At 37.0% G+C, this 25,363-nt stretch overlaps 1 protein-coding gene across 7 annotated transcripts in view; it reads right to left on the reverse strand.

Annotated features, from left to right (window-relative positions):
• Positions 1 to 2,181: 2,181 nt before the first annotated feature.
• PTPRM (protein tyrosine phosphatase receptor type M) overlaps positions 2,182 to 25,363 on the reverse strand; it is a 516,027-nt gene continuing 492,845 nt past the window's right edge. For all 7 annotated transcript variants that reach the window (XM_063299123.1, XM_063299121.1, XM_063299120.1 and 4 more), the window contains 10 exons: positions 24,123 to 24,239; positions 23,614 to 23,768; positions 22,240 to 22,375; positions 20,384 to 20,533; positions 20,004 to 20,177; positions 17,611 to 17,742; positions 11,640 to 11,765; positions 10,491 to 10,654; positions 4,043 to 4,178; positions 2,182 to 2,985 (listed from right to left, as the gene is read on the reverse strand). In XM_063299123.1, coding sequence (XP_063155193.1) covers positions 2,932 to 2,985; positions 4,043 to 4,178; positions 10,491 to 10,654; positions 11,640 to 11,765; positions 17,611 to 17,742; positions 20,004 to 20,177; positions 20,384 to 20,533; positions 22,240 to 22,375; positions 23,614 to 23,768; positions 24,123 to 24,239 — 1,344 coding nt within the window. In that variant the 3' untranslated portion in view covers positions 2,182 to 2,931. The remainder of the gene's footprint in view (positions 2,986 to 4,042; positions 4,179 to 10,490; positions 10,655 to 11,639; positions 11,766 to 17,610; positions 17,743 to 20,003; positions 20,178 to 20,383; positions 20,534 to 22,239; positions 22,376 to 23,613; positions 23,769 to 24,122; positions 24,240 to 25,363) is intronic.

Raw genomic sequence — 25,363 nt, forward strand, 5'->3', positions numbered from 1 at the left:
CAGGCAGTCCTCATTTAGTGACCACAATTAGGACCTTCAACTTATCGTTAAGCAGAGTGGTCGTTAAGTGAAACATGACTGTGCTTACAATCTTCAGCTTTCCTTTGCTTTACAGACCTGCAAAGGTTGTAGATGTGAGGATTGATTGCAAAGTTACTTTTTCATTACTGTTGCAACAGCAGTCGCTAAATGAGGCACTCACTAAACGAGGACTACCTATAGAAACAAGTATCATTTTCTAATAACAGATAATGATAGCACTAAAAACTGTTTTTCCTTCATGATTGTAATGCATCAAACTGTTATGGAAAACGGGATCTTACCTAAGGGGTTGATCTTGTTCTGCTTTGTAACCACCAACAGCTCTACAGCAACTGTTACCAATAAATCATGTCAGAGTAGAATTTCTGATTTATTCATGGTTTGTATTGTAACAATGCTTATATAAAAGTTTTTAAAGCTAGTTCTAGAAACAGCCCAGAATCATATATGATAATAGCAATAGTTACCTGCTTCTGTCAATATAGAAAGGGCCATGCTTTCTTTTTTTACTTGTGACTAAGTCAGTCAGGATGGAATATATATGGTGAAGTGAAAAGGAATCTTCTTATGGGATACTGTTGACCATGCAACAGTGGTCTAATGGTTGAAGTATTGGACTGGCACCAAAGAAATCCAGGTTCAAGTCCACTCTCAGTCACACTAGGTGAATTGGGGGCCAGTCATATTGTCTCAGTGCAAGCTAACTCATGGGTGACAAATGGGAGAACATTAGGTATGTTCCCTTGAGCTTCTGAAGGGTGGGATTTAAGTCTGGCAAACCAATCAGTCAATCAAAATTTTGACTCATGGAAAACTGAGATTCTGCAGTGAAGTAAGTCAGAAAGATGATGTAAAAGTGATACCATGATTTAGATAGCAGAGGACTAGAGTGAAATTTAATATATAGGTGTGCAGGCCATCAAGAATTCAGGGCACAAGATAGAAGCCAGCGGCACCAACCAGTTGGCAAGAGGAGAGCATAGATCAGCATTCTGTTGACTAACCTCAGTAGGTTACACATACACGGAACAGAAATGAACAGAATTTGAGGTTCAAAGAGAAGAATTGTTCCTATCTGGAGATGGTCAGAATCATGTTGGAATATCTCCGGTGTGTTGGAACAACCTTCACATAATTCAGGATCTTGCACAGTGAGGAGGGAAGGCTCTGCTCAAGGGATTCCCAGATTTCATGTGAGCAGCTCCCAAAGAGTAACAAATTATCATATATTGTAGATGCACAATGAGCTGTTTTGGGTTGGCCATCGATGCTCTTCTCTCCCTCCTCTACTGCACCTTATCTTGTCTTTGATTCTGCTGTTGCTGTCACTGACATTAAAATGTAGCTGCTGAAAGGCCAGACTGGTTCTTCATGGATTATCAACTCACTCAGGGTGGCAAAGAGAGTGGCCACTAATGCCAGGCCTGAACAGTCATCTTTTAAGCAGCTGTCATTTAACAACAGCAGCAGTGATAATGGGAATAATGATGGTATAAGGGGGACACACTGTGCTAAGGCAAAGGAGCAAAAATGGAGGAGACTTCTGTTTCTTTGCCACTGTTTGCAATGAGAGCACAGCAATCCTGAATGTTGATTGAGAGGCTAAACCCCCTTAACTTCCCAGAGATTCTGTGCACATCTGGCAAGAATGGTGCGTGGCTACTGTGTAGAAATGGTATGTCTCTTTGTGTGTGCAAGTATTCCCCCAACCCGGCATCCAAGGGCCAAAATGGCAGTGCGCTTTGGGATACTGCACAACATCTTTGTCTGCTTTACCCAGTGCTGTCTAGCCTAACGATCAATTGCCCTCAATTGTTCACCAGTTTTCTTAGTTTCAGACAAACTGTACTACCAAATTCTATGACTGGAGAGCACAGAGTAGGATTTGGGAGCTTCATGTACGCAAATAATTTGCTCTAATGCTGAGCTATAAACATAAGGAGCGAGAAGCTCTATTTAGTGTATAGTACATTAAATAGAAAATTTGGAAACTGTTAGCTTTTCCTGAAGGCAAATGTAGGCCATAAGATGCTATATATTTAATGAGATTTTATCAAATATGTACTTACTTATTAAGCTGAAAATCCAGATAGGATAAACAAAAGTTTACAATATAATACAATAAGCATTTCCAAGATTTAATAAAAATGATTGTCACTCATTGTGCTTCACAAAAGATTTTTTTTAATGAATAAATAATTTGATGAAATAAAAAAATATTTACAATATAAACAAACGGGAAAAGCTTTGGATATAGTAATCTGATCCTCCTGTATTTTTTCCATTTTCTTAATGGATGTTTATCAAATCTCTCCTTCTGAAATAATACAAGTTGGACAGAAAAGAGAAGTCAGCAAGGTTAATGTGGTCTGTGGGCGTAGCTATTAGTTCAGTTCAAGCTACGGGTGCTTGGTTTATTAGGAGCAAATACAATACAAATAACTAAAATACAGTATCAAAATGCTAGACGGCATTCTCCACAGAACAAAAATGTACACTAGGCTTTAACAATAACAAGGATCACTGGCAACAAAAAATAGAACAACAGAAAAGTACAAACAGTGTCATTAGAATAGAATTGTGCTCTTTAATTGACCAGATGGCGAGGCAGGTATAGTAGGCTCTTTGATGGGTTTGCATGACAGTGGTGTCCAGCCCCGGAGTGTGTTGGTGTGGGACTGTGAGTGGCTCAAGCAACAGCCATACTGTGGGAAATGGGCAGTGCAAGCGTTTTTGGAAAGACACTCTTGGGCTCTTAAAAAGAGCCAATACAAAGCAATTAAAGTGTAACACTGAGAAGTTCTCATCTCATACACACAGATATCATGAAGCAACACGCTTTGACTGTGGTAGTGAAATATTTTGCCTCCCCCAACGTTATTTGCAGTATCAGCCAGAATTCAAGTACTCCAAAGCCACTTCATAGCAGAATTTATACTGATCCTGAAGAGTCAAAACAAGAAAAGAGTAGAAGTCAGTTGTAGCAAGGAGTAAAAAAAAATCAAGTTGTATAATGAATTAATTAAAAATATTTAATGAAAAAGTTTTCTGTGTAGACCCTTTGCATCTATTAGACAAGGCCACTGTGACTCAGTCTGGAAAACATGTGCACCGGCAATAAGATTATCCAGATACAGGATATAGTCCGCTCTACAATACATACTGTAAGTGGAATACTTAGAAATCTAGATTAATAAGAACCCTGCATGCTCCTTGCAAAAAACAACAACAATAATAAAAAATAACAAATACTGTAGTGATTATGCTGCATAGTCTAAGTACTTTATTTCACTATATAAAGAGACTTTTTAGCAAACAGTCAAATGATGGCAGTGGAATTTCTTCATGACTACAAGGAGAGACACCACTTTTTCTTATATTAATGATGAACAAAATAGACCATATCCTGAAACGTTGAATTGTCATGTATGCGTGTGCTTACTCGCACACACGTAAAACACCAATGGCATTTCAGCCTTTCTACATTTCAAGTAGTTCCACAAAGTACAGCACAAGGAAATAATTGCTCCTGGCCCTTTGTTTCTGAACTCTTTTAATATTTCTGCAAGATAGAAGAACCATAATTAAGTGCAATACACTAAATGTCAAACTGAAATTCACAGTCTTGATAAATATTAGGAGATTAAGCTATTTATAAAATATATAATTTGAAAATCTGGCACTTCATTTTACATGACTATTATTTCTGCCATACAAAGTCTGTTCTCCTTCTGGATTGCCCTGCCAGAAAAGAAAATTAATAAGGATGTTCTGGTTAAAGTTGTTATGTTTGCACAAAAAGTCTAACACACCTAGAACAAGTCTCAGGAAGACGCAGTATAAAAATACTTTTACAAGTCAAGTGATTTCATTATCCCCTTTAGAAAACAACAGGCTTGCTTTTATGAACAGTTCTCCACATAAATCACAAAAATGTCACTATGCCTTATGAGAACAGGAATAATTTTCTACTTAGTGGTGCAGTTTAAAGAGCTCCTACCAGAAGGTCCACCATATTCGGCTTATTATTCCTCAGAGTCTTCACAGCATGGAATACATCAACGGCCCTCTGGTGTTGTAGCATTTCACAAACAATACTGATTGCACAAAATGTCCCACTGCGGCCACCACCATTTCTATAAGAAAAAAGCAAAATGACTTGATTACTTTTTAGACTTTGTTATTTCTTACAGTACTTAAGGATTTTTTTTCATCTCCTAAAATAAGCTTATTTTATTTCATTATATAACCAGTGAATGTCCATGTTGTCTCAATAGTCCATCCACAGACTGGATTTGCTATGCAATAGGCCAAGCAGAATAAATATTTACTGCTCATGGCTAGCCTAGCTATGGCCTTTGGGGTCCTAGATTTCTCATCTTCCCCGCCTTTGTGCCTAAGCACAAAATTGCTTTCTCTGTGCCTATTAGGCTAAATTAGAAACTCTATGAGAAATTGTGTTAACAAGACAACTTGAGTTGAACCAATGTATTGGTGATATACAGTATAAATGTATAATTTGTTTGATTTGTATTCTACCTTTCATTAAAGAGCTCAAGGCAATATATGCAGTACTCCCTCCTCTTACATTTCCCCACTAAACAACCCTTTGAAGTGGGTTGGACTGAGAGAGAGTGACTGGCCCACAGTCACCAAGTGAGCTTCCATGTCTGAGGCTGGATTAGTATCTCAGTCTTTCCACTCTCAAAATGCTACATAACAATTCTAGGTTAACTGTTTGGTTTTGGTCTGCTGGGATATAGAAACCTGACAACTGTGGCCTGTTCAACAACCCACATTAAAATAAGTCAGGGTTTAGCTCAATCTATGAATGTTTGCATTGATGTCAAATATATTTGATCCATTTTCTACTGAGGATGTTTGAGATTTCTCCATTTTTATCTTGTGAAATTAAGCAGAAAGAATTATTTCAGAAAAATATACCCTGTTTTCTAAACTGAATGGAACTATTATGATTATTTTTTAAAAGATTTTTTTATCCTGCCTTTATTATTTTTTATAAATAACTCAAGGCGGCGAGCATACCAAATACTCCTCCTATTTCCCCCACAACAGCAACCCTGTGAGGTGAGTTGGGCTGAGAGAGAGTGACTGGCCCAAGGTCACCAAGCCGGCTTTCATGCCTAAGGTGGGACTAGAACTTATGGTCTCCTGGGTTCTTGCTGGAGAAACTGGTTAGTGGTCAGACCTGGCCAAGATGACACCTGCCTTAGACGGGGCTATTGCAACATGCTCTACTTGAGTCTATCTTGTAACCTTTAAAGAACATTCATATGCTGCATCTACATCAGAATGCAGTAGTGAGAATGATGGTGGGCTTGAGATCAGGACCATATTATACATATCCTATAAAGACTGTGAGGGGTATCAGTTTGTTTTTCTACACACTTCAAATGACTGATGACCTTTAAAAGGTCATTATTTTTACATGATAACTTTAAACTTCTTTTTCCCATACAAGATCTGATGGAAAAAATTATTTCTGTGATCAAACTGCAGTGAAGGCCAGTTGAGAGGGATAGAAGAAAGGGCCTAATTATGGAGCTGTCTCCCTTGGGAGGCAAATCCTGCACTCTTTTAAACATTTTTTTAATTGTTTCATGAAGACTTTTTATAATTGAGTGCTTTATAGAGTGTATATACATATTGTATCTGATACTTTAACTTACCTGCTGTATCTGCCTGCTTCTCATATTTGAAATTATTTTTTCTTGGAATCTTACTGATTTTAAATTTTGTTAGCTACTCTGAATGTGTAAAGCACTAGAAAGAGTTTTTTTTCTGCTTGTTTTTATCAACTGTCCAGATATGTAACAGATTGGGGCGGCCTATACATCTAATGAATAAACAAACAAATACATAACGTTATGATCTTCAATGCACGTTCCTTATATATAGTTAATACTAACCAAGAATTTATACTGTAAATATTCGATTGGAAGAACTGTTTCTGTCTCAAGAATATCAGAACATAAAGTAGTTTATTGCAAAAATGTGTTGCATGAGTTTAGATGCATGATTAAATTCAGCATTTAATAATGCTTTATCTTTGGTTATTTTTAATTTTCTAGAGACTCTCTTCCATTCTAGAAACCCTATTATTTCTACAGCTATTCTAATCAGCATCTTTAGGCTGCATTTCATGGAAAATAATAAACCTTAATAATTACCAGAGTGCAGACTAGTTAGCTTGCAACTCTTTAAAGACAACATTCACAAATGGTTGATTTTCAAAGGAAACTACAATATGGCACATCTGTCACATCCAGACAGCATGAAAAGAATGCTCCCTGCTGCCAAAATACTGGATAATATTGTGCCATTCTTTGAGCATCTAATTAAACCAAAGTCATTTAAAAGGATTATGTTAGAATTTTTTCCTTCCTATGCCACCTCAAAGTGCGATGCACGTGTGCACACACATGAGAGGTGGTACAACTATTTAATATCATGAGTAATCAAGGGAGATAATATCAATTTGCATTTGAAAAGGACCTCCCAGATGTGCATCTCAAAGCATTAATGAGCTAAACCTCCGAAAATAAAGTATAACTTTTATTCAACAGGTGAGAAAACTAGAAAACAATGCAATAAAACTACCTGACCATGATCAGCTGAAAAGTGGGGTAAGTTTAACAAAATCTAGGAGGCAGCTAGTTTTTAATTTTTTAAAAGAACCTTACATTTCAGTCAGATAGGCTACAGTCTGTGTGTGTGAGTGTGTGTATGAGAGAGAAAATATGAAGAACATACATGGATTCACACATCATGTTAAGCCGTGGTTCTTATTTATTGAATAACCCACAAGGGTTAGGTTCTCACAATCACTACCCTCACAAATCAAATGACTGGGTTCATAAAACATGCTAAACAAAATTAGCATTTATTTTGGTTTGTCTTAGACTAAGGCTAGGAAGAAATGTAGAAGGCATAAATAAAGAAGGGGCAGTTGAAATATTGGTGCAGTTTAGCCATAGTCTGGATATCATGAAAGATGGTTTTATAGTCTGTAGACCAAAGTACACAATATATCAAACAGATAATTTCCCATTATATGTCTATTTTTTGTACCCTTGGGCATTTTTTTGTTAGGAGCCATTAAGTCAGACTTCATTCCTGGTGAGTTCTGGTCCAGCCTTATGCATGAAACCTGGCTGGGTGACCTTGGGCCAGTCACTCTCTCTCAGCCCAACTCACCTCACAGGGTGATTGTGGGAAAACTAGGAGAAGGAAGGAATATTAGCTTTGTTTGCCGCCTTGAGTTATTTATAAAAATAATAAAGGCAGGATAAAATAAATAAATAAATAAATTCTCTATCTTGACCTATCTCTAGCAACAGCCATAATTCTTCCGAGAACAATCTTGTAATCTTGGCCCCATCTATCCCTCTTACTCACTGTTTTCGTCTTCATCCCTTACTTGGTCAAATGTAGTCATTTTTTCTAGGCCTCATCTACTTCTATCACATTCCCAAAGTAGATGAATTTCTCTTTGCTTGAAAGATCATTTTAACTTTAACTATTCTGATCTTTGTTGTCACAGAATTGTCCTTATCCTTTGTGATCCTGTCTGTTTGTCAAGCCTTCCTCTTTAGGATTAATCTCCTTTCTACTCCTCCAGCATTCTGTCCACCTTTATCCTTAATCCCAAGAAAACCAAACTATCTACCACCTTCACTCCTCTACAGTTAATCAGATGTTAGCTAAACAATCTTGTTTGCATATCTCAGACTGTTAAGTGTTCTGATGTCCGTTTAGTGCTACCAAGTGACACTGCAAGGGCATCAACTGGTGATTTTTCCAGCTGAAATTCTAATCCCACCAACATTACTAATTGTGGAAAAAGTCACTATCTATCATCATACAGAATATATGACTCTGTTATGCCTCTATGCTTCAGGCCCTCCATCCAGTACAGTAATTTTTTCCCCTTATTTTTCACCAAGGATTATCAACCTATTGCTTGCCTGACCACTCGATGGTAGCAAAGAGTTAGAGTTTTCTATTTCTCTTGGCTGCCATCTAGTAATCACTATAATCTTTCTATCTTCCTTTAATCTCATTTGTGTCTATTAGATCTCTTCCCTGATTACTTCTGAGCATTTCTAATTCAACTGTAATTTTTTCTGTGATTTTTCTGAACACAGAGAACATTTCACTTTTTTTAACTGTTGTTTTTCTCTTTTTTGTTAACATTCTCAAATAAGGTATCTTCCTTTGTCCTTTCTTACTAGTCCTAGAAGTCCTCCTTCCTGTTCTGAAAGCTATTTGGATCTTCTCATCTTTGACATTTTTGGATTGTTTTTACCACTTCAATTTCACAATCTCTCTCATTTCTTTGTAATCTCATTCCTCAGATTCTTTTGTGCATAATTGAGTCATTGTACTGAATCTGTTTCTTACACTGATCTTATATTCTGACTGTATTGCATACTGTCTAGATCAAATCTTGTTAACCCAGTCAGTTTCATTCTCTTAAGTTTAGCCCATATATTTGACATCAATAAATCATGGTCTATTCCACCAGGCTCAATAGATTGCACTTCTCCATCTTCCATTTCCTATTATGTAGTCAGTTTGATTGCAGTGTTCTGCATCCAGTAATGTCTATATGTAGACTCTATTTGTGTTGCTTGAAGCAGGTCTAGCAATAAACAAAGAATTTTCTTTGCAAAAGTCTATTGTTAGTGTACTGTCACAATCCAAATATTTCTGTGTTGCAATCATTTATTACTGGAATTCTATCCTTTTTTGATGTTGTATTTAGCATCTCTTGCAATATGCTGTAGAATTTTTTCCATGTCTTCCATCACTGCAGCTGTACTAGATGAACATACCTGCATAACACTGATGTTGATTAGGTATCCACTATTTATTGTAGATATAATTCTATCATTTATTAAGTCACTAGGCATTTAAATTGTTTGCTATCCTAATCCATATTAAATATAGATGCTTTTAACTCTTGATGTGTTTCTTGGTTCATTTTACTCTGAGCTCATATTTCCTCCTATTAAAATTCTATTTTTATCACTCTGCTATTGTTGTTGTTGTTAGTTGTATTCTTTTCTTTTAAAAGAATAAAGAACTTACTTTATGTGTGCTTGGGCAGACAGTAGTGAGATGTCTTTCAATAGGAAGAAATGTAAAGTTTAGGGAGGAAAAACATAAGGCACACACACAAGATGTGGAACTATAATGGAAATACTCAATCAGAAAAAGACTTGGGTGTGATCATTGACACCTAAGCTGAACGCCAGATAGTAGTGTGAGACAGCTGCTAGAAGCTAAATCAGTTCTGGGCAACATTAGAAGAAGCACTAGATCAAGATAGATGAAGTCTATTCTCCTCTACTCTGCACTGGTGAAACCACACCTGAAGTACTCAATATGCTTCTGGACACCACATTTCCTGAAGGAGATTGCTAGATGAGGTTCAGAGGAAGATGACAAAGATGATACAGGGACTTGAGGACATGCCCTATGAGGACAGACTGATGTAATTTGCTATGTTCAGTCTGGAGAAAAGAAGACTGAGGGGCAGATACATAAAAGACTGCCACAGCAAAGGTGGTCTGGAGCTATTTTCTGTTGCCAGAGAAATTAGGAAAACAAAAGTAACAGGCATTTGAGCAGGCACCTAGATTATGTTTAAATATCTGGAAAAACCTCCTGACAATAAGAACTGTACAATAATGGAACAATCTACCTATGAAGTTGTTGGTTCTCCATCTCTGGATATTTTTAAGAAGAGGCGGACAGCCACATATCAAGAACGGTTTAATTAGTTTTCCTGTACATTGCAGAGAATTAACTATATGATCCTTGAGGTCCCTTCTGATTTCATAATACTGTGAGTTACCTCCCAGCCAATCCTTTTGAACCTTCCCATGCAATGAAGAATTTGTACGAATAGTGTACTATATGATGCAGAGGGGGGAAGAGCAGATGAAGCAATGGCAGAAATGGTATCCTCTTCCTTACAAAGGAGCAAGGTAAAATCCAACCTTCTGTATCAAACAGAGTTAACAACAGTAACCCCCAGGAAGCATATAAGGAGAAAGGCTACAGCCCTCTTTGATTTAGTTCTCAGTATGGCAGTACTCAGAGATATATTGTCTGTATTGAACAACTATTGACAAACAGATTGTCTGTGAGTTTGTTAAATTGCTTTTGGGCTATAAATTGGGAACTGTCCAGTCTGAATATTGCTTTTGCAATAAATTCACTAGGTGACTTTAGGCCAAGCTATGTGCTCTCAACCTCACCCCCACCCTATAAGCCCCATCTGTACTATGGAGAATTACAAATCTGACTCTAGAAAGTTGTTGTAGAATTTGAATTAGATTCTAATCTAATTCAAATTCTACAACATCAGCTTCATAAGGGTTGCTTTTGTTGATCACCTTACAGTTTTATTCACTTACAAGCAATGGACAACTGTACGGCCTTCTCCTCCATTGTATTCTTCCTGCCACTTGTCCACTTGACGTATGAGTTTCAAAAAAGACCGTTTAGATACGGGTGTGTCTCTGTACATAGGCCATCCCAGGAACTGAAACTGCTGCACCATTCGATAGCCATCCTGAGGCTGTGTGGACCCAACCAACAGGTGAGGAATAAAAAGACAGCATTATTTATTCCGAGTTCAAATAATATATGCATTACACGCTTGCACTGAACATTATTATAGAAGATTGCTCCTTACTATGTTCTAAAGGAATTTACATTTTGGAGTTATGACTTTGAATCTCAGATTTAATAAGATGATATTTTAAACAGCTGAAAATACAGATATGCTGGACTGAAACAATGGTACAGCTGCAAGACCTGAATATATGATTAATATGATAGCAATTGCTGGCTACCAAACTGAAATTTGCAATATAGTTCCAACAATGTTGCTCCTTTTTTAATATGCTTGTCATTGTCGAATTTTTGAAATGAACTTTCACTCTGATGACTGATTGTTAACACACTAAATACAGACTAATTCATTCAGAATAACCCTCCCTTCCTTAACATCTCTGCAAAACTGTCTTTTATTTATCTCCTGAAAATTTCTACTAATTTATAACAAAGGGAAGAGAAAAAAGGTTTTCAAATTCCCCAAATTCTATTGACAGACACTTGGGATTTGAAAAAAAGTCTTCAGGATTATTCATTTGTACACTCTGTTTCTAATGTTTGAAAATGTTCAAAATATAATATGCTTGCATGCATCCTTAATTCTGGCAAATAAATAACCAGATACAAGGCCTGGCAAAGTTGCTCACTGAATGTTCTTCATTCTTGTATTTCGGCATAGATTTTATTAAGCACTTTAACACTGGCCAGATTTTCTAAGTTCATCCAAATCCTGGCAACACAAACATTACTTACTCTACATTACAGTTGGAATGTTTTATGAACACATTGGACTTCTTTGTATAAATAATAATATGGAATGCTTCCATCAAATAATAAACAATAAAATAAATCATCAGTTAAATTTGGATTCCCTAAAACGTGAACCCAATCTATTTTCTTCTATCACTCATAAGAAAAATAAGCAAATAACTAAATAAGGTCCTTACTCTTGATGCATTATAAATTCGGAATATCCGACTGATAATATCTTCTTCTAAATCAGCAGAAACAAACTCTACTTGAATAGGACCATGTCGATGAACACCATTTTCAGGCCAATATTGTGGACATAACTGTAAAAGAAAAAGATCAATTCATGTGTAATTGTATTATTTAAGAAACATAAGTCAGCATGGCTCCATATAATCAACTGCTATTTTCTATGTGCCCGTATGAGCTCCAAAGGTCACAGAAGTCTATCCAAGAAAGGCTGTCACTTCTTTTTAACTGTCTGAGAACAGTAAGATTATTTCCAAAGATCAAAGGTTAATCGTGCTTATACATAAGATTATATATAAGCTTATATATCCAAAAGTTTTGAATGAAACCTTGCAGTCTTTCAAGAAAAGGCCAACACTTTACAGGCTTATTGTGTTTAACATATTCTGCAATTATACCTTTTTAGAAGGAAAAATGCAGAAACAATTCTTAGCCTCTAAGAATATAATCTACTTCAGTACACAGGCTCCAGTGAAACCTATAGTACTTGTATACATAAATGTGGAATACATAAATTACAGGAGAAACCTTTTCTAATGGACACTTAGTGTCTATGATTTTACTTTTATTTACTTATTAACATACTTGTTTTAACAAAAATGGTTATAAGATTATTTACAAAATAAATTCTATTTCTAAATATTATAAATATTTAACTTATTTTAGATTCTAAAAATCTAAAATTAGTTGAATTTAACTATTAATAATTTAAGACTAAATAGAAAGAAGAGCAATTATTTCCAAATAATTTCCAAATGTCTGACAGAACAAAGCTTTCAACTTGTTTCAAAAAGAGAACTGGGAAGCACATGCAAGGAATTCTCTGTGGAAAATACTCTGTTTCTCTGGGGATATCACAAAAAGTCCTTCCCTTGCTGGTTATCATGGGTATGAAACACCGCATCTGTTTTTCATTTCTCAAAGCAACCTTTTGCTTTAATTTCAACACTACTTGATATCATCAGAACCTTTGCTGTCTTCTGTATATATATAAATATCTCCTTTCCACTTTGAAAATTTGTTCCATCAGTATACTGCTTAGTGAAGTAATCACAGGGGATCGAAGAGATACTCTGGACCATTTAAATAGCAGATAATATTATGTAGGTTGAGTCCTTCTTAATCCTTCCTGAAGCTTCACTTCCCAGTATTCCAGACAGCAATTTACAAATGGCCTCAATCAGACAATGAAGGCAAAAAAACCCCCACAGAGCAGGGCAGAGGCAGAGCAGAGCAATCCGAACCCAGAGAACCATTGAAGGATCGTATTTTGGATTTAATTTATATCCTGCCTCTCTACTCATATGGATATGCAAGGCTAGCAATTGATAAAATGAACTCTGCAAAAATAAAAAAGGAGAGATGTATTTTAAAATCTTGCAAACATCAAGTATCAATTAAAAGCTTGGTGAAAAATGCATGTCCTGTGGGAGGGCCTTCCTCACCCTGGGAGCCAACAGGAAAATGACCTCTATTTCATGTTGGACAGACTGGGGGACATGTTCAGATTTTAATGCTTGAGGAGGTTTGCATCAGGAGAGGCAGACTCTGAGCCATTTTGGGCTTTACACGTCAGTGACCATATCTTAAATGCTACCTAAGAAGCAATTAGCGAGCAGTACACATCTTCTGGAACCAGCATCAGATGATTCCTGAATCTTGCATTGATTAGGAATGTAGTAAATGCATTTTGCACCCACTACAATTTCTGGGCACTCTTCAAAGGCACTGCCACATGGAGCACACTGGAATAATCAGGGTTGGATTTACTCCAGGTAGGGACAACCATTACCTTGTTCTTAATATGGAATATTTCTTGGCAAAATGTAGAAACCATGCACATAAAAGAAACTTTCTAACTAGTATAAAAAAACAGAGCTAATATTGGCATTTTAAAACATAATGCAAACTATAGTGTTCTATTCTCAAGCTGGTAATATGAAGAAGAATGAAAAGCCATCAAATGTGGGAAAAGAACAGAAGCAGCTTTCAGCTGTATGGAAGAGTATTTGTAAATTTCACTAGTCATGCCTGATTCCAGATCATTTATAAATAAGTTAAAAAGCACTAGAAGGGAGTGTCAAGTAGTGTAATGCATGGCTTTAGTCTAGCCCTGTGCTGTTTAACTTATTCATAAATGACTTGGCTGATGGATTAGAAAACGAGATTTTCAAATTTTTGGATGACACAAAGATAGGAGGATAGCAAACACCTTATAAGGTGGTATCATAATTCAGGAGGATGTTGACAAGCTGAAACAATGGGTAGAAATGGGCAGAAATCAGCAAGATGATACAACAAATGTAAAGTCCTACATTTGAGTAGGAAAAATCAAAGGCATGAATATAGAATGGGAAGGAGGCATATTGAACAAAACTACCTGTGAAAAGAATCTGGTCTCTTAGTTGTTCATCAGCTAAACATGCGCCAACAGTGTGATGCATTGGCAAAGAAAAAGTTATTTTAGGCTGTAGCCGCAGAAGTATAGTGTCAAGAAGAAGTCCCTGTTCCTCTCTATTATTATTAGAATCACACACACCTTGAATATTGTGTCCTCTTTTAGGCACTATGTTTTTGAAAGGATGTTGATAAACTGGAGCATGTCCAGAGGAGAGTAATCAAGATGATAAGTGGTCTGGAAGGAAAAATTATGAGGAAAGGTTGGAGGCACTGGGTATGTTTAGGGAAGACTACAGGGAGACATGACAGCTGTTTTTAAAGGGCTGTCATGTAGAAGACAGGAAAGAATTGTTCAGAGTTATTTCAAGAACAAGATAAGACATAAAAGGTTTAAATTACAAAGAGGTAGATTTTGTATGGACTTCATTTTTCTTTTTAATGGTAAGAACTGTTCAACAATGGAACAGGCTAACTTGGGAAGTGGTGGGCTCTTCTATACTGAAGGCAGCTAAACAGAGGCTCCATGACCATCTGTTGGAAATGCTGTAGTGGTGGTTTCCTGCAGAAGGTTAGACAGGGTGATCTTCCAAACCCCTACATTCTATCAATTATCTGGCCAACCCAAGACAGATTTTAGTGCTGCCAGCCACATGGGATGTGTTCCTTCAATTTGTGCAAAATAATTAGTTTTACCCCCAAACGCTATAAACAATTATGAGTAAGGAGTGTTTAAAGTTACCAATCATGTGAGTGCCTGTATAAGTTATATGGAAAGATAAAGGACAATTATTTCTTCAGAGGAAATATATTCAAATAACAGCAACAACAAGGTAGTATCAATTGTATAAACAAATTATTTTTAGCAAAGTGTGCATTTTCTTTTCCCACTTCAACCTATGTACCCTTAATTAACATCTTGGAACAGACATTAGACAAGTAGAAAGCCAGATGTGGTTGCCAACAGACAGCAGGGCCCAAATGTGTTAAAAGGTAACCAAGGAAGACCAAAAGAAAGTCAAAAAGGCTTCCTGCTCTTGTACATGCAAAGCATGGCTGAGAAGTCAAATATACTTTTTAGTAGCAAGTAAACATCTCAATCCCACAAGCCTTTCCTTGTTCACTCTGAAAATAACCCACCAGCACACAAGATCTTTTGCCTTTCATGCATTTCCCTGGAGACAAGTGAGTGCGGCTGGGATACAAAAGTATGCAAGTGGATGTCTGAAATTTATAGTTTCTTACAGAAGGGGTGTTACTGGTGAACTTTAAAACAATAATGACAAAAATATATCAAGTGTTAAGAAAAGTATTTTCCTTTAACTACATATGATAAATATAGCGTACAGCAGATTCTTCTCTTTAACCAAAGCATTTCATTAAACAGTAAAATAAATACTATGAGCCATGAATTTTAGAGAAACAGAGCTTAGCAATTATGTATTTCAACTACATATAGTTGCACAATGCATGCTTAATTCTAGTATAGGCACCACTTTTTCAACTCCATCAGTGTTTTGAAAGATGGTTTCACCTTTCAGTTGTTTCCAGGAACTGACTGACTATTCTTGATGCAGACTTTGCTGCCACTTCAGCTGCAAAGAGACAGAAGGAACACAGCAAAGTAATGTATGTAAGTCTAAAAGGAAGTGTGGTGTTTCAGGAAGTCATGCCAGTGCCATTTTAGTTCTTAGTGCAGATGGCTACTGAGCAGCACTGATGATAGGCCACCATCTGTATCACACTTTCTCTGGAGAAATAATTGTCTCTTTCTCAGTAGCATAAGCTAGTGCATTTCCTTAAGCTGACATTCAGCATCCCCAGGAAAATGTTCCCATGAGGATAAACAATTAATGATGCTCTTCCTATTAAAAAAAGGAGCTGACAGTAAGTGATGTTCATTTTTTTCTGAAAGAAAGAAGCAATTGTAAAGAACAGGGCTTCCGCATCACAAAAACAGAACTTGCAACTATGTGGCACAGTAAATAATGGTTGATTTGGACCAGTAAACTGAGGAATCACATTTTTACTCAATAATAAAATTTTATGGCTACTCTACTAAGTGCTAGTCTGCAAAATATTTCATGACTGCCAGTTCCTTTACTGTGGATAGTTGACCCTAAAAGGCACAAGCTATCCATCACTTCACTGTCAGTTCTAAGACTGGCTGCTGTAGCTGTTGTGATTAGTTTCATCTTCTTTATATTTAATCTTAATCCCATGTTCTGATGTACTCCTTGACTTTCACTGTTAGAGCTTGCAGATATTTGCGTTTTCAGCTATAAGAATAGCATCATCAGCATAATGCAGATCATTGATTTTTTTTCCCCCTCCAATTTTAATACTATGCTCATTTTCTTCTCCACTCCAGCTTTCTTCTAGATATATTCAGCATATATATTGTCTCACTCCTTTGCTAGGCTGGAGCCAGTCTGTTTTGCTATGTTCCACCTGAACTCAGGCTTGCTGTGTTGTGTATAGGTTTTGCATGAAGACAATGGATGTTCTGGGATTCCCATTTTCCTAAAGACATTCCACAGTTTGATATGGTCAACACAATTAAAGGCCTTTCTATAATCAATGAAGCATATATTGATGACTTTTTGGTATTCCTTGGCTTTTTCAATTTTTTCTTGTTCCTTGGTTACCTCCTTAGTAGCATGCTGAGTGCCACCTCACCTAAAGGCCCATCATCTGGTACTATATCATTGATCATTTTATATTATCTATCCATGACTTTCTTGGTAAAATACCAGACTGGTTTACCAGTATAAAATGATGCCTTTGCTGTTGTCATTAAAGTGATCATCTACCTCCAGCACCTTTCTATCTCACTGTTGCCCAATATACTGTAGATATCTGCTTGCCTTAGCTGGGTTGGCAGAGATTGCCCTTGATGCCTTGGGTGACCCTGCTGGAAGTATATAATCTTGGCATACACTTCCAGTGTTCTTTGCTCACCCCTCCCAGGAAGACTCCCCCTCTTCCCCAAGATGAGGCAGCATAGCAGGACTTGAGGGGGACTTCAGTCTTAGTAGGGCTTCATAGGGTACAGCAGTACTTTGAATTCTAAGAAACTTCAGAATGTGTGGGGACACAAATATAACAGCTGCCTACAACCCTTTATAGATGTCACTGCTGGAATCATTTGCATACAGGTGTATGTTTGTGCCCCATCATTATCTGTAGCACCTTTACAGAACTGAATGCAAGTCCTGAGAGTTCATAGAAATTAGAGTGTTTAGTGAGAAATTGCAGTTATGTTCATGTACTGATGTTCCAGTTAGGGCTTTAATCTTGTAATACATTGGGCCTGGTTCCTTTTTGAATGAGAGACTTCCAGGACTGTAAGCTAGACTGGGAAGTTGGAAAAAACATTCTGGAAGCAGGTGATAGAAAGCCACTTCCATACTATTGTCAAGGAAAGTACATGGAAGTGAAATCTCCTAAAGTCAAACTCAACTTGAAGGAGACATTACTTATGAAGTATGCAATTTCACTGAATTCATTTATTTGACTTACTTGTGCTGGATCCACATCATTCAGCATCACTATTGATGTGCAATGGTAGTCTAGAACCAGTCTCCAGAAATCTTTGACAGTATTTGGTAAAGGATGCTGAGTGACTATAAAAGCTGAAGGCTGTTTATAACTCTGAAAAACAAGAGGAAGAATATTTTAATGGAGGAATAGTCAGGATTAAAGCTATAGTAAGAAAGTAAATATAAGAAAAAGGCACTCAGGCTTAAATGGCTTCAGAAAGAGAGGAACAGAACAAATGCACAGAATATATGTTTAGTTGCAGATTTAACTGGCACATCACTGAATCTGAATAGTTTTATTTTTTAAATGATATTCTAGATGTTATGGAAACAGAAGAAAAAGCTACTCGTAAACTGGCATGGAAGCAGTTACAGCCCTCCAGACTAGAAACAGAATTGCTTTTAAATCCCCACTCCTCGAATGGAACTTGGAGACAGTGAAGTTATACAGATAAACAGTAGTATTAAAACTGTACCAGAGATTCCTGTCACTGGTGAAATGTGTACATTAGCAGAATGCCATCAACACAAGGGACAAAGAACGGGAAGCAAGGCTAATTTTAGGAATAAAGGGTTAATTATGTACTAGGGATATTTGTGGGGGATAGGGTAAAAAAAGTCAAGATGGCAGCTGTGACCACAATTGTCCCTTTTTAACATACGTCAACACATATAAAAAGGGCATTGTTTTAATTGTGCTGTTGTGGCTGCCATCTTGACTTTTTTGAACTCCCTCCATGGATGGTCTTGAGGTGTACTTTTTGACAACAACTGGGAGAAGAGGGAATAGCCATGAAATAAGGCTGACTCATCTAGCCTGGTGCCCTCCAGATGTAGCCAATAGCTGTGCTGGCTGAAGGACTACGTCTATAGGGCAGTAGGTTGAGGGATCCAGTAAAAGTGGCTACTGCAAGCAAGGGCTTTGCTGGCTGCAAATATAATCTCAGAAGCACAACAGGAACTGCAAAAACAAATACAACTGAGCAACACTAGCAGCCATTAACTTTCGCCCTATTACACTCAGCGATCACAAGGTTGCTTGCTGGTAACAATATCCATATGGTGGATATGTGCAGGCAATGTCAGTCAATAGCATAATCACTACGATGATACTCCCACCTTTTGAGCACACAATCTTCCACATAACTTTATTATAAATTATATAAATGCTAACTATGTACTAGTAGTCCTTTTTGAAAATAATGCTTTCATGGAACATTATTGAGAATGTCTTTGTTCTTTTCCAAAGTCTGCATTCTTGGCATGTGTGTATGTATGTGTGACAGCCTTAATTACTGCTGCTGTAAAATGTCAGAGGTACTCTACAAATCTCTAAAGAGTGTAAAACATATTTAAGTATCCTTTTACTTAAGTGATGTAACTGTTATTAAAACTTCCATATCTGTATTTAATGTGGATGGCGGTAAAAGAATCTTTAGCAAATGTTCATTCGGTTAGAAAAGAATCAATTGACTGAAGTAATGGCCTGCGTATTATCTGTGCCAACAGGCTTTTTTTTCTCTTCTGTTCATTACTAAGAAAATGAGAAAGAAAATTTTTTTCTCCCAAGATCATTATGTTGGCTAGCTGCCTTAAAGTGCCATTTTGTATGTGTGTATGCATATGTATACAAACACACATGCACACATTCACACACACTTTGAAATAAACCTCAATAAGCATGTATATATTTGTAGCCTTAGTTATATAATGAGTTACTGTTCACAGTTAATATGCATATATTAGATATGAGGCATCTAGATTAGACTCACATATTGCATTAAGCTGTTCTGTTATTTATTCGGTTTTGGTTTGGTCTCTTGTGTGAACGTAGCCATTGTGGTATGTAAACCATTGTTTATTGTCTCGTGTAACCATGTCCAGTATTATCACAATAAAGGTTATCCTTCAGACTGATTTCAGTTCCCAGAGGTTTCAGGGACACATCCACATAGTTCTTGGCAACAGTATCGAAGTGGTTTGCCATTGCCTTCCTTTAGATTTTTTTCTGGCTTCCCAGTCCACTCCATCTTTCCAGTACTTTTATGTTCTTATATCCATGCACTAATGAGGTTTGACTCTGTTGAGTGTTTTTGAGATCAGCCAAGGTCAGCTAGTACTGCCACCTAACTGGCCGATGTCATGTATGAAACTTGTTAGTACAGTATGCCCCTCTCTCAACAAACATTTTCAGAACATAGCAGTTATATAGTTTATATTGAATGTATCTGAATGTTTAATATTTTAGAAGTAAACTTAGGAAAGCATCTTTGAAAGATTTGAGCCCTTTATGGGGCTTTGCTTTCTGCTGCTTCCCAGGTTCTTTGATAAGCATACACTTTCCCAGCTAAGAAATCCAAGGTAAGAGCTTACATCCATCAGCGCAGCATTAATGTAATTACTGCTTTCTCCATCTATTGTGATAAGGAAAGGCAAACATCTGTCTGGAGGAAGAACATCCATACACCGATTCTTCTCATGATTTCGGGGCAAAAGTGCTATGCTGCAATCTTCTACACGTAGGGTTGGTGTCACCATGTTTAGAGTCTACCAAAAATAAAACGTAGTTGACAGAAAGTTACTCAAGAATGAATATGTCTTCAGGGTTACATTGATTTCCAGGGAATTAGATTTAAAGACAATCTATGTTTCACAGAAAAATATAAAAAAATAAGTTAGCTAAATTTAGCCTTATGCAAAAGGGCCATTTTGCAATATTTGGCTTTTGAAATGTGCTTCAATCATTGACTTACCCTAAATTCTTCTTTGATCTGACTTGAATTGGTTTGAGGATCCAGTTTATTCATTTCATAATAGACTGACCTAACTTGTGAAGCTAGAACAGAGGTATCTCCACACAGACAGGCTTCCAGTATTGCATCGTGTATGAATACATACTGTTCCTGGAGAAATTTAAAAAAGATGTCAGACGGTTGGAACAATACATACTCAAGAGTCTATCTGGCATAGTTCCCACCAAATTTTTTAAATTGTTTAGATTGTTGATTTCATTATTGCTGCAAGTCTAAGAAAATAAAAATTAAAAAATGCCTGGATCTGAGGTCCAAGATCCAGAGGCAAAACTCATATAACCCAAAATATTATTTTTAGTACACTAAAGTATCAGGATAATACAATCTTTCTCTTTACTTGTTCAGCTATCTTATTTTTTATTTTACTGTTATTTTTCATTTTTATGCTCCATTTGTTATGCTATTTCTGACGGTCAATGAGTGTAAAATAATACTATTACTCAAGAAAAAATTACTGACTCTCTTTGAATACCAGAATCAGAAATGATACTTCATTCAAAGGCTATCCTTAAAAAGTAAAAGAGAGAGAGAGAGAGCATGAGAGCAAGCAGAGGGAAGGGACGATGTTATGAATTGACATGGCACAATATTACAGTTTCTGTAGTTGAAAATGACTTGATGGCATATAATCAATCAATCAACAATCAATCAATCAATCAATCAATCAATGTCTGTCTATCTGATTTTAAATAGATACTATAGATAGATAGATAATCTACCTATCTATCTAAACATCGCCTCCTGAATGCTGTAAAACTGGCTTCCTTTCTTATTTCAGCATATAATATCATAGTGGTGTCTCCAGGGAAGGGCAAAAAAGGCAAGATGATGGTTGTGGCATTGCTATCGAAGCTGCACTCCTTTTGTATGTGTGTTAACGTTGCACAACTAAAGGGGCAGGATTTCAATTGTGTTGCCATGACTGCCATCTTGCCTTTTTGACCACCCCTGCAGGCACAGCTTCAATATCATAAAAATGCTCATCATAATACAATTAACTCCTCTTCTTGTCACCAGTCCATTAATAATAGCTAGCTCCATTTCTCTTTTACAAATGATTAGAGAGCTGCAGTGAGCAACCTGTCATATGCAGCAATCTGAAGGTCTAATAGGCAGTCTCAGTTTTAACCTTGCTACTTGGGAAACGCTTAATTTTTCCTTAGTCCCCCATTTTAAGTTTTCTGTGCATCACCACCTGCATGCCTTCTGTCCTGCTACTGCCTGTGTCTGGAATAGGAAGCCTTCTCCCCATCTAAGCCTCTCTTCTCAAAATTACACTTGTAAATCACCATGAACCTCATATTCTCTGCATTCGTAGTTCCAACTGCCAACTCACATTACTACTCATTGTTCGATCCTTAATCCCTTTCTACATCTGCAATGACCATCTAATAAAGATAGTAAGACATCTAGATGGAATCATCTCTGTGTGATATATATAAGGTCTCCTTTGAATTGAGCCTGTCTCCTGGTGACTACATGGACATATCCATGTTATTTTCTTGGCAACAATATGGAAGTGGTTTGTAATCACCTTCTTCCAGAATGTTTTTTTTTAAATTTTCCCAGTTGACCAAGTCTAACCTGGTCTAACTTTTCGAGATCAGCCAAGGTTGGCTACATGCAGCTACCTTGTTGAGCATAACTTCCATACAACCAGTTGAAAATAAGCTCAAGAAAGAGTTATAAGGCACCTGACACTTAAATTCATTTACATTTCAGTATGTGGTAGAATAAAAGGCATTTTCATTGTGTTCAATATGGGGAAGTTGAAAATGAGAGAATGCTTAGAATACCTCTGTTTGCACCATGTTAACTCTTCGAGATCGAAGTTCTCTAACACAGTTGAATATATCTACAACTCCTTCTCTTTCTGCCATGTCTAGCATAATGTCAATGACAATGAAACATCCAGTTCTGCCAGCACCTGCACTGTAAACACAAAAGCACAATTATCATCATTTTAACATTCAGAAAATGCTAGCAATTCCTTTCACCAGAATGGAAAGATTATTTTTTTGAGTGGCATGCAAAGAAAGATCATGAGAGCCAGTTTGGTTTAGTGGTTAAGGCAGCAGGCTAGAAACTGGGAGACTGAGAATTCTAGTCCTGCCTTAGGCACAAAGCTAGCTGGGTGACCTTGGGCCAGTAACTCTCTCTCAGACCTAGGAAACAGGCAATGGCAAACCACTTCTGAAATCTTGCCAAGAAAACTGCAGAGACTAGCTCAGGTAGTCATCAGGAGTCAACACTGATTTGAAGGCACCAATAAATAAAATAAAATAAAATAAAATAAAAGCCAAAGAAAGATCATGAGAACATTAACTAATAGAAAAGAGCGTTTATAGTTTTGTATTACAGGTTGGGCTTAAGGTAGTGCCATACAGGGTAGGATATATGCTTGCAAACTTAGGAAAATAAATCCACTGAGAATGGAATAAAGTCTTCTCAGAATCTCAGTTTTAAGCAATGGTTTTAATCACCATAGTTGGAGAGAAGACACCCTCCTCTTGGGAAAAACAACTTTATGTTGCAAAACATTCAAATGGCCAAATTATTATCTTCTGAAGCTTATGTCTGCTTTGAGGAAAATCCCTGCTGGTATTAATGAGGAAATTCCTTTCCACTTAAAATAACAACAATGAAGAATTCTTCAGGATTGCAGCAGCAATTAAATCTCCTCTCCAGACCTGTGATAATCCTGTTAATTATCAATGCTGCTTGCTTTTAAAAATCAATTTGTCTAATGCAAAAATGCATTTAACATCTCATCTTGATTGGTTAACAGTGCTGCATTGTTACATTGTGCCCAGCATCTTTCATGAGTGGCGGCTCAAATAAGTAGCTGTAATACTGGTGTGTGAACTGTGAACTGCAGTTATGGAGAAATATATTCCAGAAGCCTTTGGAAGGACTATGTAACATTTAATTGGGTCTGAATCTAGTAAGATTTTTTCAATCTGTTGCATCTGAGGAAGATAAATCCATAGTACGAATATTATATATCATTATACCCTGTCCATGAATGGTGCTTCATAAACTGCAGCAATTTTAAAAAATGACATACAAATTATATGCACCCAGATAGCTCCAGCTGTGCTAGATTTAAAAAGGGTAAAATGTGACCAACATCTTTCTCAACTAAAGGAGCCAAAATAGGTTCTACTAACCTGCAATGTACAACTAGCGGGCCGGCATTAGGTGGACTTTTCGATTTGACCTGCCGGACGAATCCAAGAAGACCTGTGGCATGGTATGGCACACCATGATCTGGCCAGCCAGTGAAGTGGAACTGCCTGATTTCTCTGATCTCATGGGCACCCCTCTGTTCATTGATTGTCAGATCACAGGGGAAGAGGAAAGCAACAGCAGTGAGCATTTTCAAATGACACAGAAAGAGACATCACTCTGTATTTAGTATTTCTAGTCATGTATAATTGGTTTCTCTTTCATTGTTTTGTTTGTTTTATTCTGTAAAGCACCCAGAATCTGGAGCTGGGCATTCTTTAAATCAATGCAACAAATAAACAAATAAAGAAATAGGGTAAACTGACCTCACCAGTAGAGGACAGTGAAGCTTTAGCCACGAAGAACTTTGGAACAAGAGTTTAACTTAAACATGTCTTAATTTTAACAAGGCCATGGCTAGAAACATATGAGAAATTGTATCTTTGCTCACCTTTTCTACTGCAAATGTTCGAATCACATATTCTGCGAGAAGCTCTGTCTCTATTAGAGTAACTTTAATGTCTTTATATATCTCAGTGTCATCTGGCCAGTATTTACAGCACTTGACCTTTCAGAAATACAGAAGAAAATTACGGTTTGTATCTTTCAGTTTGAAGCATTCCTTTAAACTTTTTGTAGTGATCTGTGCCATACAAACTAATGACACATAAAATAATCATGCTGTCTACACAAGGAAATGGACCTTAAGATTGAACGAATATGCATCTTCTTCCAACAGAAGTTCTGAGAATTAAAGAAAGGAGAACTCTTTAGTTCAAAATGGGGAAAAATGTGTGCATGCATGCATGTTTCTGTTTTTGCAGTCTGTCTCTTCCAACACTGCTGCTACTGAAAAAAAAAATGGCAGTATTGGTCCCAACTGGATTAGCCCGTGAGAGGATTGAGCCAGTAGTGTATTGAACTTCGTAGGTGTGTACTTATGTCTTTGATCATTTCTCTTTTCAAAAGCACCTGAGGAGTCATGTGAATGCTGGATGGAACATCCTGAAATCATTGCTGACCACTTTTGTCTACTTTTGGCATTTTATTGTGAGTTCTGTAACATTTCCTAAAACTCCTTTGAAAGAATTTCACAAAGCTCTGCTGTCAGGAAACCAAAATATTAAGGAACACTTATAGAAGTTCACTGTTTCTCTGGCTGTCTGCTCTGCTTGATAATCAAGACAAAGAGAATTGTTCAAATCCCTGATTTAAAGTTTCACAGTGGTTTCCCTCTCATTGACAATATGTTTTCCTGTGCTTTGCTCAGAAGCAGCTACACTTCCCATTATCATCAAATCACTGAAATCTCTTGGTGACCCCATTTCCTGTGGTCTCTTCCATAGGTAAAGTCTGATTCATACCAGTTTATCCAAGGCCCATATAAAAAAGGCAACAGAGGGCTTCAGTTGGGTTTCTAACTTTAGCACAATTGCTTTGAGATGAGTACTTACTACTTTCCATAGTGCTGGCTAAACAGTGTAAAAAAAGTGGCTAAATTCCTTGCAGAACAACTGTGAGGTCTAGACAATGTGGCTTCTCAATATATTCTTACAAAAAACGTTGAGAGAGAGAGATTTCTTCAACTTCTTCAGGCTTGTATATATGCATCATGTATGTCGGACTGTGCATTGTGGGACAGTCCTTCCCCCCCAAGATCTGATGGCCAGGTTATTCAGTGTCTGGCCACTG

This window comes from Candoia aspera, chromosome 3, assembly GCF_035149785.1.
Source record: "Candoia aspera isolate rCanAsp1 chromosome 3, rCanAsp1.hap2, whole genome shotgun sequence".
Classification (NCBI taxonomy): domain Eukaryota; kingdom Metazoa; phylum Chordata; class Lepidosauria; order Squamata; family Boidae; genus Candoia; species Candoia aspera.